Source organism: Leucopleurus acutus (assembly GCF_964270905.1).
Source record: "Leucopleurus acutus genome assembly, chromosome: 3".
Classification (NCBI taxonomy): Eukaryota; Metazoa; Chordata; class Mammalia; order Artiodactyla; family Delphinidae; genus Leucopleurus; species Leucopleurus acutus.
In genome coordinates this window covers 19,172,744-19,187,891 of record NC_139145.1, presented here as the reverse complement: position 1 = coordinate 19,187,891, position 15,148 = coordinate 19,172,744, and the positions used below count along the sequence as shown (strand labels likewise).

The following is a 15,148-nucleotide window of genomic DNA, read 5'->3' as shown; positions in this document are numbered from 1 at the left end:
GTTTCGGGCTGCGGACTGGCCCGGGTCCGAGCTGGCGCACACCGGGCAGCCGCGGCGCCCAGCGCAACCGGCAGGGAGCTCAGGCGCCACCGCCGCGCGGGATCTCGGCAGGCTGGGTTAGGCTGGAGCCGAGAGCCCGGGCGGGGCTCAGGTTGGCACGCAGTGGGCGGGGGTGGCCCCTGTCCCCGCCCCCCACATCCGGGGGCCTGGGCCTGGCTGTGGGCCGGCCGCGAGCCAGTGAGTCAGGCCGGGTTTTCCCTCGGCCTCTGGGGAAGGCTAGGGAGCGCTGCCGAACGAATTGGCGTCCGTCCCTCGCCAATCCGGCTTCGGCGCCCGCCCGCCCGCGTTTTTCCTGCGCCTGCCGCCTGGCCGCTCCATCCTGGTTCGCAGTCTCTGCTGGAGCCGGCGCCCTGGAGGGAAGGTTCAAGTCCGCGCAAGGGAGCTGCAGCGCGCGAGAGGTACACAGCGGAGCCGGCATGGTGAGTGGGGCGCGTAGCGGCCTGGGGCCGGACTCGGGCGGGTGGGGCCGGCCGCCGAGGTCTAGCTTACCCGGCGACCTTGGCCAAGCCGGAGCCCTACGCCGGCCGAGGTTCACGGCTGAGAAGTGAGCGAGGGTGGCAAGATGCAGTGTGCGCCCAGGTACCCCTTACTTCAAGATACCGAAGCACTGAGGTGCGGGATCGGGGACCGTCCGCGAGCAGGGACGCTCTGCTGGGAGGGCGGGCGGCAGGTTACGCTGCAAACGCGCTTTCCTTGGGGCAGCTCCTGGGACCCCTGCACCACTGCTGGGGTGGGGCAGTTGCCCTTGGCGCTGGAGCCTGACCTCGGCTTCCCTGCCCCCAGGCTATCCGCTCGGGGCAAGCCTTAGAGAGGAGCCTGGAAGAGACATCCCCTTCCGCCCCTCAGGTAGCTGGAGGACCTCCCGCAGTTCTGGGGGAGCCCTCGCCTCGGCCACAGCCTTCCCCGGGGAAATTACATGGAGATGCCAACCTCGCCTGCCCCTCCACCTTACCCACGAGACCCCTCTCCTGCCCTCTCCCGCCCCCCCCGGGGTCCCCGCTTCCTCCGCTAACCCCCTACCCTGTACGAGCGGCAGCTGCCAGCCTGCTGCCAGGGGTCCCATGAATAGGGGACGCTCCCAGGTCTTGAGCACCATCCCAGTCTGGCCACAACCTTTGGCCAAAGTGAGGGCCCGCCTGGGGTCGGGCGGAAATCGGGGCCCTGACTGCGTCCAGAAAAAGGACTGGGACCTGTCATCTCCCACCCAGCAATCTCCCCGCCTCCACGAGCAGATCGGGGCTCTCCTCGCTTGCACCAGGAGCTCAGCCTGTCCCTCGGCCTCGGTGCTCCCTGCCCGGCCTAGGGAGGGACAGAGGCAGGAGGCTATCCTGGGGCCGGTGATCGGCCTCCTCCCAGAGCCCTCTTAGGCAGGGCTTCTCTCTCTATCGGCTGGCTGTGTGTGGGTGTGTATGTGCGAGACTGAATGAATGCAGCCAGCCTGCTCCCGCCACCGCCTATAGAGCTAGCAGCTTCCAGGGCTCAGAGTCCAAATGCAGCCGTGCTTCCACTATTTCTTCCTGACCCAGGGGCAAGGAGGGGGGATTACAGGCTGAGGGGACGGAGATCCAAACCAACTTGGTTGCAGGTGCCCTTGCGAGTGTGGGGAGCTGAGCAGATATAATACACAGCAGTGTGTGCCCATGGAGGGCAGCTGGGACAGCCTGGAGCAGAAGAGAGGGCCTTGCCTGGGCAGTTGGGATTGCTCTTCGTGTGGGATCTTAGGCAGCTCACCTCTTTCTGGGCCTCAGTTTCCCTAGCTGTAAGATGGGGTAAGGGTAACTACTGTCTTCCCCGCCTCCATGAGGCTGTCGTGGAGATGAGATGATGAAACAAAAGGGCTGATAAAAACTGTAGAGTGCCGTGCAACTGTAAGTGACCATATAGTGATACTAAGAATCACTCCTGCAGCATTTAGACGCTGGACTCTGCCTTTTCACAGGTCGAAGTGGGACTAGGGAATGCCAGCCTCTCCCATTCCCTCCTTGGGCCCCTCTTACTGACTGCCCCCTCTTTTGGAGCTGGGACATTCCAGTCCCATTCCTCAGGGGCAGCTGCAGTCATGCCCCTCAGCAAAGCTGATCCCAAAGCAGGTGGTGGGACCCTCCCCTGGGGCCAGGGCTCAAGAGGGGCTAAAGGCAGCCAAGGCCAGACTGGGAGCTTCCTACCCGAGTACTCTGGGTGCACCCCAGAGGAGATGCACAGTGGGGTCAGGGCAGGCTTCTAAACGTGGGGAGCCTGTGTACAGTTTCCTATGCAGCTGAACGTGACCTTAGGCATGTTTTACCTCCTGGGCCTCAGTTTTCTCTTCTGAAGTGGGGGATGACAATATTCCCTTCCCATGTGTGTTGTGAGCACGTGGTAGGCCCAGCAGCAGGCTGACTCAACAAGGCACCCACCAAGGGATACTGGGATGCCTCCCTGAGTGTCCTCTCTTTTTCTGCTTCATGGCCAGGGTGGTCCCCCAGCCCTGTTCTCCTGTCTCCACCAAGAGTTCGTCCAAAGGAGATGCTCCCAGTGTCCAGGCTCTCCGTGTTTCTGGCTAATCTTGGAGCGGGTGGAGGGGGAGGTGGAAGCAGGAGTAAAGGGGCCCTGTTGGGGCTAACCGGGACCTGTGCAGAATAGGACCTATGTGGCCCAGCCGAAACCTTGCTGGCAGGGCGGTGGGGTGGTGGTGGAGAGGTTCAGCTCTGTGCAGAGCTCTGGTCCCCAGGCACATAATGAGTTCTGGGCGGGGAAGCCCAGGCACTTGGAGGAGGAGGCCCTGTTTTTCGCTCTGGCGGTCCCAGAGAGGCTGCAAGGCACTTGCTGTCTCTCTCTCCCTCCTCCCCCCACACATCCTCTCCTGCACAGCTGCTCTGGCCTGAGTGGACCAGTCCCTGGGCTTCCAAGCAATGGGAAGGCATGTGTGTATTGGGGGTGTGGGGGAGGCAGGGGAGGTGGATGGACTCCTTTAGGATAAAGGACTGTCCCCAGACTGAGACCTGGGCAGGGTGGAGCCTCCCAAAAGCCAGGGGCCTTGGCCCTACTGGGGGGGCTAATAATATAGCCAGAGAAGTTATCTAGGAGGGGTGGAGGGTGGAGGGTGGGGGGCCTTAGGGAAAGACAAAGGGAAGGGCTGTTTTTGCCCCTCCATCTAGCTCCATAGTTATTTCAAATTGCTCAACTCACTTGTGGAGAAAAGCCGATCCCGTGGCGGGGGGGGGGGGGGCCGTGTGTGCGCGCATGCGCGCACACACACACACATACACACACTCCCCTACATCTAGCAGCCTTGGGGCTAGGGAGGACAATATGTATTCGTGCATTATGTGTGTGTCTGGAAGGTGATCAGTGCTGTGTGGATGACCTTGAGCGTGACTGTGTCTGCTGTTGGATCCTCTCTGTGTCCTCTAACGGAGGAACGTATGTGCCGCTGGTGGCACTGACTGGACTGCCGTATGTGTGTGGTGTATGTGCTGTTTTGGCCCATGGCTGCCTCTCCCCTGGACCTGAGACCCTTTGTGGGGATTATGGAGTGTCGGTTATTGCTCCCTGAGATAGGAAATGAGGCTCTGGCCAGCAGACGTGAGGCACTGTGTGTTTGGGATAAAGTGGGCATATTTGGCACCACTGCCACCATCCCAGCCACCATGCTCTCACCAGGTTTACAGTTCACAAGCCCTTTCACCTCCCCATCTCTGTGACTGTCACAGCAACCCTATAAGGATGGCAGGGCAGGTAGAGTCTTTCCCACTTTGGGGAAAGGTGGGGAAACTGAGGCATGGCGAAGGGAGGTGCTTCGTGGAGAGATGGTGTGAGAGTGTGCTGGAGACCACATTCTCTGCTGTCTACCTCCCCAGGAAGCAGTGACAGGAGTTCAGTGGGCTGTGTGACACAGCGGTGTCTGTTGCTGGGTGGGCTTGTCATGGTGAGGGGGTGTCAGATTGAGGGGCAAGATGCTTCAATTCCAACTCTTGGGCTGTGGGTGACATCCTGGGTCCCCACTAGACATTTGGCAGTCGTGTTACTAGAATCACAGGCATCCTCACTCTGACCAGCTCTGTGACCTTGGGCAAGCCACTTCACCTTTCGGAGCCCCCAGTGCCCTTACCTAAAAAACCAGATAGTTAACCATATGCCAGGGCTCCGTGAAACCCCTACGCAGGGCCATGTCACTGTAGGTGCCCAGCACCTGTCATTCCTTATCTGGATGACTCTCTTAACCCTGTGTGGCTTGTGACACCCCCAGAGAGGTTGAGCTGTCTGGGGGCTGGTAGGGGAGGGTTGGGAAGGTTGCTTTTGCCCGGGGTGAGATTGAGGGCCACAGGGTGTGGGGGCAGGGCTGTGCCCTTCCACCCCCCTCCCTCCTTCCCACTCCCTGTGAGCTTTGTGTTCTACAAACACAAAACCTGGAAATGGTTGAGGAAGATGGAACCTCCTAACCATTGTTTGGAGCGGGAGTCAGTGTCCCGGAAGCATATTGGGTTGTGGGGCAGGGCGGGGGGATGGACTGGCAGCTGCATTGTGCCTGCTGGGTGTCTGTCCGTGAATGGGAACAGCTGGGTGGGAGGCAGAGAAGGTGGCATTCATTCACTTGGCAAGTCCTTTCTGAGCACCTACTGTGTGCCAGGTGCTGGCCTGGATCCAGCGGGGCACTAGGGACAGGCCCTGCCCTCCACAGTGTGGTCCCAGCACAGGTGGGAGACCTGGTCGCTCAGGAACTTGCTGGCGGCGTTCACGTGTCTACCAGCTAAGCTCAGCTTCAGCCAGCCTGTGTTGATCCTGGCTGTAGGCCAGGCCCTGGACTGGGCGTTTTGTCCTCTAATCTTAGTCAGTCCTCCCAGCATCCCTGAGTGATAAGAGTTGTCATGGCCATTGTCCAGATGAGGAAGCCAGAGCCCACACACTGACTGGTTCCACACATTGGGTCAGGATTTGGGTCCTGCTGCCTGGTGGTGGGCTTTGGAGGGGCAGCATATACAGGGGCTGGCAGGGCTCCAGCTGCCCCTTCCCCCTGCCTCGCACCACTGCCCCAACATGGACACCTGTTCCGGAACTTGTGGCCATTGTTCCCACCGTCCTTCCCCTCGGGCCCTTCCTGTTTGTATCCGTCGTGCGGTAGCCCCCAACCCCACCCGTGCCAGGTGTTTCCCTTGGGAAAACTCTGACCCTCTGCAGGAAGAGGGGTTGAGTGGGGTTTTCCCCCTCCCAAGGGAAGAAGGAATGGAAATTCTGAGGCCACCAGCCCTGGTTCTCTGGTGCCCTCTGCCCACCCACAGCATTAGGTGCCTGGCAAGAGAATGAACAAAGTTAGAGTCAGACAGCGATGGAGTCCTCAGCTGGCCCAGTCCTGGGAGGGGCCCCTATCCTGCTGCTTCAGGTCCTGGTCCCCCGTGACCCCAGTCATACCCTGGCCCCTAGTCGGAGCTGGAGCACTAGACAGGTGGCCTTGGGACCTCTACTCCTTTCTCTAGGAATCCTGTCCTGGATTCTCTCTGGAACCCACATCTGCCACTCCTGGGTGGGCCAGGTGGGGAGCTGACACAGAGAGCAAGCACTCGGTTTTAGGGCATCAGGGGAGTTGGGCAGCAAGCGCCTACCTGCTCTGATGGAGCCTCCCGACCCCCAGAAGCAGCCGCCTGTGCCCTGGTGAAACTTCATGGCCACAGCCCCAGGCCCTGCTGGCATTGCCATGGGCAACGTGGGCAGCCTGTTGGAACGGCAGGACATTTCCCCTGAAGAGCTACGGGCAGCACTCGCAGGGTCTCGGGGCTCCCGCCAGCCTGATGGGCTGTTCCGGAAAAGCTTGGGCCAGCGCGAGCTCTTCAGCTACCTGCACCTCCCCAAGAAGGACAGCAAGACCACCAAGCGGGCCTCTCGGAACGAGCCTGCCGACTATGCCACCCTCTACTACCAGGAACATCCTCGTGCCGGTGACTTCAGCAAGACTTCGCTGCCTGAGCGGGGTCGTTTTGACAAGGTGTGCCTCTGCCGTGCCCCTCCCTACTGTGGTAGTGTGGGGATGGGGGCTTCCTTGGAGACCCTGATGCTGGGATGGGATGTGAAAGTCTTTTTTTTTTTTTTTAATAACATGCGGAATTTTTTTTAAATATATAATTTATTTATTTGGTTGTACTGGGTCTTAGTTGTGGCAAGTGGGCTCCTTAGTTGCGGCACATGGGCTCCTTAGTTATGGCAGGTGGCCTCCTTAGTTGCAGCATGCATGTGGGATTTAGTTCCCTGACCAGGGATTGAACTGGGGCCCCTTGCATCGGCGCGCAGAGTCTTAACCACTGCGCCACCAGGGAAGTCCCATGAAAGTGTTGCTATGGGCAGGCTTGAGACTTGGTCACTGCCTCTTGGTGACATGTCCCCCATGTTCTCAAAGAGGATTCCCAGGGGCTGCGGGAGGGAGCATCGGAGGGCAGAGCAGAGCAGTCAGCCCAGGGTCTCATTCCTGCCCTCTCTTCCTGGCAGTGCCACATTCGCCCATCAGTATTCAAGCCAACAGTGGGCACCGGGAAAGGCTTCCTGTCCATGCAGAGCCTGGCGGCCCACAAGGGTCAGAAGCTGTGGCGCAGCAATGGCAGCCTGCACACGCTGGCCTGCCACCCTCCCCTGAGCCCAGGGCCCCGGGCCAGCCAGGCCCAGGCCCGTGCCCAGCTGCTGCACGCCCTCAGCCTGGATGAGGGTGGCCCTGAGCCCGAGCCCAGTCTGTCCGACTCCTCCAGTGGAGGCAGCTTTGGCCGCAGTCCCAGCACTGGTCCCGGCCCCTTCTGCTCCTCCCTGGGCCACACTAACCACCTCGGGGGCTCCCTGGACCGGGCCTCACGGGGTCCCAAGGAGGCTGTGCTGAGCTGCTTGCCTGAACCACCACCCCCCTACGAGTTCTCCTGCCCCACTGCCGAGGACATGGTGGCCGTGCTGCCCGACACCTGCGAGGAGCTCAAGAGGGGCCTCAGTGATGAGAATGGCACCAACCCCTTCACGCAGGTGAGAGCAGCCCCTGCCTTGGTGTGCTGTTCTGTCCCTTGGCATTAGAGTACAGGGCAAACAGAGGGTCACCAGCCAGCTCTCCCACATGGCTCTGGGCACAAGAGAATAAGGAAGAGAGAGGTGATTTGGCTCCTCTCCCCAAGCCCCACGTGGTGGGGATGTCATGGCATTGGTGGTCCTTGCTGGGAGTTGGGTGGGAGGGAGGCTCCCTGGGAGGGCCATGTGTTGAGGACACTTCACCTCTGGAGGACATCGTGGGTTAGGGCACATGTGTGGCCAGAGCATTGGACCCTGGACCCTGTGGTGTTGAGGCACAGGATGTTAGAAGCAGCTGGAGTGTTGGATCTGTGGGCCAGCCATGGGAGTGCAGGCAGTCGGTGTCCGGGAGGCAGGGCCGTGTGTGGATATCAGGGCATGGCAGGTGCCTCTTCCTCTTGGCAGGTGCTGGAGGAGCGCCAGCGTCTGTGGCTGTCTGAGCTGAAGCGCCTATACGTGGAGCAGTTGCATGAGGTGACCCAGAAGGCGGAGCGTAGTGAGCGCAACCTCCAGCTGCAGCTGTTCATGGCCCAGCAGGAGCAACGGCGCCTACGCAAGGAGCTGCGGGCACAGCAGGGCCTGGGCCCAGAGGCCGATCCCAGTGCCCGATCAGAGGAAGAAGCCCGATGGGAGGTGAGAGACTAGGCATTTAGAAACTCCTGCCCTCATTACTGTCATCCCATCCTCTAGCTGCCTTCCAACTGGTCCCCCCTTACCCTGCTTTGCTTGGCTCTTGCCCATCCCTGTCCCCCTTCAGGTGTGCCAGAAGACAGCAGAGATTAGCCTCCTGAAGCAGCAGCTGCGGGAGGCCCAGGCTGAGCTGGCACAGAAGCTTGCTGAGATCTTCAGCCTGAAGACGCAACTTCGGGGCAGCCGGGTGCAAGCCCAGGCCCAGGACGCAGAGCTGGCCCAGCTGCGAGAGGCTGTGCGGAGCCTGCAGGAGCAGGCCCCTCGGGAGGAGGCCCCAGGCAGCTGTGAGACCGATGACTGCAAGAGCAGGGGGCTGCTGGGGGAGGCAGGAGGCAGTGAGGCCGGCGATGGTGCCGAGCAGCTGCGGGCTGAGCTGCTGAAGGAGCGGCTCCGGGGCCAGGAGCAGGCGCTGCGCTTTGAGCAGGAGCGGCGGGTATGGCAGGAGGAGAAGGAGCGGGTGCTGCGCTACCAGCGGGAGATCCAGGGGGGCTACATGGACATGTACCACCGCAACCAGGTGCTGGAACAGGAGCTGCGGGCACTGCGGGAGCCCCTCGCGCCCTGGAGCCCTCGGCTTGAGTCCTCCAAGATCTGAGGCCAGCGGAGTGAGCTGACAGCAGAAGCACTGTCAGAAGATGGCTTGCACAAGCCCACTCTGAGACGGCCAGCTCCTTCCTTACGTTGGTCTGGGGCAGAATCTGCTGTGACCAGCCAAAGATGGAGAGGCTCGCTGAGAGGAGGGATCCAGTGGGGCTGTGGGCTGGATGGGTGCCAGCAGCAGGAGCCAGGCCAAGGCCCTACTGGCTGAGGAATACCCAGGCAGAGCCCAGCCCTGCTCTCTGAAGTAGGTGTGGCCCAGGAAAGGAGGTTTGGGAGTGAAGAGCCCTGTGATGCAAAAGGGCCAGTGTGAGGGAGGGAGACTGGGGTGGGAACATTGGCCTCCCCAGAATAAAATCACATTTTCTACGAGGAGGCACCAGGTGATGATGTTGGGCCTGTCCCTGACCTGAGTCCAGAGGATCGTGGACGGTCAGGGTTAGGGCTGTTGTCCCAGGCTGTAGCTCCACCATGTTCATGGTCAGTGGGGAGGGTATGCCTTGTGCCTCTGTGTGCAGCTGCTGGACATGCACGTTGGGGACTGGAGGAATCCTTGCCCTGGCACCACAGAGTTCCTTAGCTGCCGTGTGGGATGAAATTCCTTTCTTTAGCATCAGTGGGACTTTTCAGAAGGCAAGTCAGCCAAGGTATTGCTATAACATGAAACGACATCCTCTTTTTGGAAAGGCTGGGCCCCAGGTTCCCAGGCCCAGCTGGATGCGGGGCCGGCCTATCACAGCTTCTGCTGGAGAACCTTAAGCCTCCAGGAGGGGCCCTGCCCCTCCCAGAACATACCTCCCACCTTACTCTCTGGCTTGTGCACCCCTCCCTCCGTTGGGATGAGGGCCCTGGGAAGGTGCGGGAGATGAGGCAGAGAAAGCTTGGTAAAGGGCCAGAACCACAGCCCTTTACCACAGAACCACAGGGAATGTGGACATTTCCCTGTAGGCATGGGGGGCCATGGGGTATTCTTGAGCAGGAGTGAGATATGATCTGATTTGTATTCTGGAAAGTTCTTTCCTGGAAGGAAGCACCCCCATCCCTGGCCCTGCATTTGGCTCCGTGACCCTTGCTCTTAGCCAAGGCTGGTCCTTGACCCCTAAAACCCACTCCCATCCTTGCCCTCTCAGACATCTGGCTTCCCCTCTGGCCCATTGCTCCCTCCTGGGTGGGTGATCTGGAGCGCAGAACAAGTCTGGCTGTGCAAGAGGCATCTCCCTAGCCCTTGCTCTGGAGTTTGGTGTCCTTACAGATGCATCCGTGTAACTGCTGCCATGCGTGGAGCGCTTCCTGCCTGCCTGGTGCTGTGTTAGGCTGTCAGGGCATGGGGGGGTCAGGGTTGAATGAGATGTGCTTCCTGCCACAGGGGAGCCAGCACACAGAAGTCTCCCTCCCAGGCCCAGTCATGGTGGGGCAGTGGCCACGTCTGAGATCTCTGCAGAGACCCCCAGTTTGTTCCCTAATGGCTGTGATCAGCTCCTTCCCTGGCCACGCCTGGCGGCCCCCTCAGGCCCCAACAAGTGGGTCCTGGTGGTGGAGTGGAGTCGCTGTGCAGGGGTCTGGATGCAGCTGTGGAGTGTGAGCCAGTGTGCCCTGCCTTTTTAGGGCAGAGCAGGGTGTGTGTTGTCTGCCGTGGGGGTGGTGTGTTTATGTGTGTGAGTGTCAGGTGTGTATAGTAGAGATGTGCTGTGGGTGGTGGGTGTGTCTAAGGGGGTGTGTTTGGGGTTCCTGGGTTGGAGGCCTGGAGGGCTGCTTCCTGGTCCCTCCCTCTGTTGCATTCTTTCCCACCAGTCTCAGCCCCTTTTAGCACTGACCAGGCTTGCCTGGAGCCTGTGGCCAGGGCAGACCCCTGGGCCTAGCTGAGACCCATCTGGGCTCACCCCTGAGCCCAGGTCCTCTGCCTGGGGAGGGAAAGCAGGGACACTTGGGTTAGGCTGGCCTGTCCATGACAGGCCTTGATACCCATTTCACACACCCCTTCTAATCGAGGTTTCTGGGTCAATGGTTCCTCCGAAGGGCCCTCCAGAGCTCAGTGCTAGCCTGAAGACTGAGTCACCCCCAGGGCCTGGAGCTGGTCAGGCTGGGTGCCCACGTGCCCCACAGTGGCTGGGGTCCACCTTTTGGTGTCCCAGCTCTGCAGAACAGCTCCCCACCCAGCAATTAGGGAGCTGGGCTGGCCAGTATAGCCAGCGGGGAGTGGGCGGGCGGTACCAAAACTTGGCAGCTGTGCCAGAAACCAAAGCCAGGCCCAGATGTAGGGGGAGGGCACGAGAGAGCCGAAGCTGGGGTGGCTCAGAGGGAACCAGATCCCTGTGAGCTCATCCCTGCTGGGAAAACCAGTTCCCTATCCCCAAGCCGGCTGGGTGGCTCTGGGGCCAGCCGATCACAGGTGCCATTGTAGTGGCTACTGCTTGGGGCAGCCCCTCTGTCCTGCCCCTGGTGGACCCCTCAGCTCCCCAGCTGTCCTCAGACCCCCTCCCCCAGCAGACTAGGCCCAAGAGCTAATTCTCTCCAGACTGAGACTAGCTCCCTACACTGGGCTCCCTGCCCTTGGTCCCTCTTGTTCTCAGCTCAGATAGCTTCACACCCTCCAGTGGCTCCCTGGGCCCCTTAACCTGTCACTTGAGGCCTCTGACAGTCTCCCTCCAGGGTCACTGATAGTGGTGCCTCTCCTGATGCCAGCAGCCCTCTGGGCCCTCATTCTCCAGATGCCCCCTCACAGTGCTCAGATCTTGCCTCCTTAGGAAAGGCTTCCCTGCACTGACACCCTGCCTAGGCAATTCCTCATTCCCTATGCCCACATCCCCTCCGTCTCTCCACCAGCTTTTTCTGTGCTGTTGGAATTGTCAGTTTGCCTCTGTTTCCACTGGGCTGTGGGCATGGTTGGGGCAGGGCCGGCTCTTCTGTTTTCATCCCCAGAGCCTGCTCTGGTTCCAGCCCAGCAGACACTGGGGGGCTTTGGAGTCAAGAGAGACCACACCCCTCCCCTGACTAGCATATGGATTCAAGCTGGTGGGGCGGGGGGAAGATGGCGAAGGCTCCAGCTCCAAGCATTCATTCACCTTTCGTGCCACCTGGTCTGAACCAGGTCTGTGCCAAGCACTGCCATTCACTGCACAGTGATGTACTGAGTGCCTCCCTCGGGGGGGAAGCCAAGGTGCTCAAAGCCTCTGCCCCCGTGGCCCTTCCCGGAGGGTGGGGGAGAGAGACAACACACACACAGGTCCACAGTAGTGACTGGGCCAGAAAAGTGCGAACATACAGAGGTGGGGACAACAGAGCACCTCCACAGTGGTGAGCAAGTCGGCAGATCTCGGAGAAGGCAGAGGGAGCCCATCTGGGGGATGGAGAGTAAATTTCTTTGAGACTGGGGGAGCTGCAGGTATTAGGGAAACTTTTTCCAAAGAGGGTGCAGGTGACAATTCAGATTGCATAACCCACCACCCTAGTAGGTGGGGGCTTTACCCCTCTGTATTGGATTCAGGAAAGAAAAAGAATGTGCTGTTTCTTGAAACAAAAACAAAAGTGGAATAGGTCATGAGAGGTGAAGTTTGAGTGCCATGGGAGTTCAGAGGAGAGCTGGCTCACTTATCACTCCAGGTCATAGTGGGGCAGGGGGACAGATGTTGACCAAACTTTGGTCGGCCACTTTCGAGCTTTCTTTTTCACTGTGCCTTCCTGTGTCCTTATGCAGTCCAGTTCTAGCGAGAATCCTGCTAACTTAGGTTAGACAGAGTTCTCCCATCCTCCATATCTGATCACCTTCCATATCTAATCTGGTTCCTCAGCCTCCACCATCTCCAGGGTTATGTCTGGTCACTCTGGCCTGCCTTCACTGAGAATCCTCTGAAGTTGTTTAGCCAGTTCCCCCTGCACCTTGAGGTTTCCTCTTAGTAATTTTCCATCTGCTGACCTCTACCCTGCTCCTTGGCTATGAATTCAACGTTTCCTGGTTATATTTGGAGTTGAGGCCACTCTCTGGCCCCTACCACAAAACCCCATTCCAGTAGCCCCCTTGAATAAAGTCTTCCTTACCATATTCTTTAACACGTGTCATGAGTAATTTTTTTCTTTAACAGGGGTAATCTTCTCAGAGGAGGGGAAGTTGTGGGTATTTCCTCTGGAGTAGGGTGAGATGAAGGCATTCCAGGATGGGCCTGGATTTGGTCATGGGGAAGCGTGTGGCAGGTCTATGAGAGGATCTTGTCTGGAAAGGGGTGAAAGGAGGCAAGCTGGACAGCCTGGAAAGCTGGCACAGAAGGACTTCACCTCCTGTGACTGTGGGTGGGTCCCTCAGGCAGCCAAGGGGAAGGGCCAGAACCAGGACCGGCTTTGTGTGTGTGTGACCTGTGTAGTCACCAAGGGCCCCACACTCAGAAGGGCCTTAGACTTGGTGCAATGCTCTGCTGTCATCATCCGGAAGTTAATGATGTTTGAACAAAGGGCCTCACATTTTCATTTTGCTCTGGGGCCTGCAAATGATATAGCTGCTCCTGGCCTGAACCAAAGCTTTGCAAGGAATGGCAGGGGTAGGGAGAAACAGGAGACTGGTTGGGAGTCACCTGGAGGGTGGAAGGAAGAGCAGAGCCTGAGCGGGCAACTTGAACTGATGTTGAGCCCTGATGCTCCCAGGTTCTGCAGAAGGCAGGTGGTGGCTGCACTACCCGCTGTTGCCCCCCATCCCCCCAGCTATTCATCTTTTCCTAGCCTGGCCTTCCTGGACACACTCTGGGAGGCAAGGAAGGCTGTTTTTCAGGAGAGCACTCCAGGGCTTGTCCTCTCTATCAAGAACCTTTCTTCCCTCCCTCCCTCCCTCCTTCCTTCCTTCCTTCCTTCTTTGTTATCTAGTATGCTCTTTGTGTACTGGCCTCCCTAACCCCTGCCATTTTTTTTTCTTTTTTTTTTTTGGCGGTACGCGGGCCTCTCACTGTTGTGGCCTCTCCCGTCGCGGAGCACAGGCTCCAGACGCGCAGGCTCAGCGGCCATGGCTCACGGGCCCAGCCGCTCCGCGGCATGTGGGATCTTCCCGAACCGGGGCACGAACCCGTGTCCCCTGCATTGGCAGGTGGACTCTCAACCACTGCGCCACCAGGGAAGCCCACCCCTGCCATTTTTAAGGTATAATTTACATACAGGAAAATTCACTGCTTTGACAGTACAGAGAATTAATTGTACAACCAGCCCTACAGAATAGCCAAGATACAGAATAGTTCCATCATCCCCCCCAAATCCCCGTGTACCTCTGTAGTCAGCCATTCTACCCCACCCTCAGGCAACCAATGATCTGCTTTCTCAATAACCTTGTGTTTGTTTTTCTTTTTTGCCCTTTTTGTGAGCAGTGTTTAATCCCACCACATATTAGAACATATTACAAAGTAGTGAGTAAAACAGTATGACATTCGTATAAAAATAAAACTGTGCCTCAGTGGGAAGAATGAAGAGCAAGAAATAGATTTCATTTTGTAGAAAAATCTTAATATTATGGTAACGGGCTTCCAAATGAGCGGGTAACGAAGATTATTTTTTAAGCAGTTCTGGGATAACTGGACAAAAATATGGGGAAAAAAAAGTCATATTTTACACCACCCCCTGCAAAATAAAATGGACATGCATTGGGAATTAAATTTTAAAAATCAAATCCTAGGAAACTAGCAAAAGGTAAAAAGACTGTTACTGAGTTAGTGGAGAATAGATAAGTTTTTCTGCTTTGAAGCAGCCACCCTCCAACAAAATAAAACAAAACCAAACTACACAATCCCAACAAGGAAAGATTGACAAAATCAGCCATGTAAGAAAACATGGTGCAACCTGAAAAGTAACGAAACCATGATGTAAGAAGAGCCACATACTGGGGGAAACAATGACAGACAGAGGTGAAGGAGCCTGACCTATGAGCTGGGCATTCTAAGTTCTGGCAGAAGCTAGGCTTTGCTCACACCCAGTGTAGCTGAGAGGCAGGCTTCCCCAGAGGAAGTGGGGAAGCCTGGGGCGTTCGCGAAACCCTGTGAGGTCCTGCTGGCTTGGACTCAGCCTCAACCTCGGACTGTAGCCCCAGGCAAGGTTCACTCAACCCTCCGACCCCCACAACTCCCGCCTGGGCCAGGACCACCCAGGCTCACGGTGCACGGACAGGCCTCTTCGCCCCCGCGGGCTGCTGGACGGGCTGTGGACTGCCCTCTTCCTTGCGTGTTTCATCAGGTTTGAAACCGGGGTTTCCCCATTCATAAACGGAGGGTATCGGCTACTTCAGACTATTTCTGCGCAGCTACTGTGTTCCAAGCACATAGTGTTGGGGCTACAGCAGCGGTGAGTACAAACTCCTGGCCCCAATGGAGCTTTTATCCTAAAAGGGAGCGGGGGAGGGGGGAGGTTAGGGGCAGGAAGACAGAATAAACAAATAAACGCTCAAGATAATTTAAAGTCAAATATTATAAGGAAAACAGGGCTGGATTGTGCAAGGGTGTTTTGTGGAGGTGGGGAGGAGGTATGGAGGGTTGTAGGGTAAGATGCCCTGGAATGAGACTGGCCCTAAAAGGAAGCTAAAGTCAGGGAAAAAGAGACCGAGTCTTTTTTCTTGGGCTGTTTCTAGTCCAAGTCCCTGAAGCCTGAGGAGGGGGCGGGAGGCTTCTCTGCCCCTTCCCTGCAGAGCAAGGGGGCCTTGGAGGGTCGTGAACTCAGCCCTGGCCTGGGCTTGGGGTCACCATCTCCTCTCACCTCCTTCCTAACTCTTACCCTTCCTCCTTAGGGCGGTTGTGCAACCCCTGTCTCCCCTCCATTCTGGAAGGAGAGC

General features: G+C 58.2%; 1 protein-coding gene across 1 annotated transcript; it reads left to right on the top strand.

Moving 5' to 3' along the window:
- Nucleotides 1–363: 363 nt before the first annotated feature.
- N4BP3 (NEDD4 binding protein 3) lies at nt 364–8,628 on the top strand. Its single transcript, XM_082835627.1, has 5 exons — nt 364–479; nt 5,669–6,019; nt 6,517–7,032; nt 7,477–7,704; nt 7,829–8,628. Exons 2-5 carry the CDS (start codon nt 5,699–5,701, stop codon nt 8,354–8,356), a joined length of 1,593 nt encoding a protein of 530 aa, XP_082691753.1. The 5' UTR covers nt 364–479; nt 5,669–5,698; the 3' UTR covers nt 8,357–8,628.
- The last annotated feature ends 6,520 nt before the right edge of the window (nt 8,629–15,148 follow it).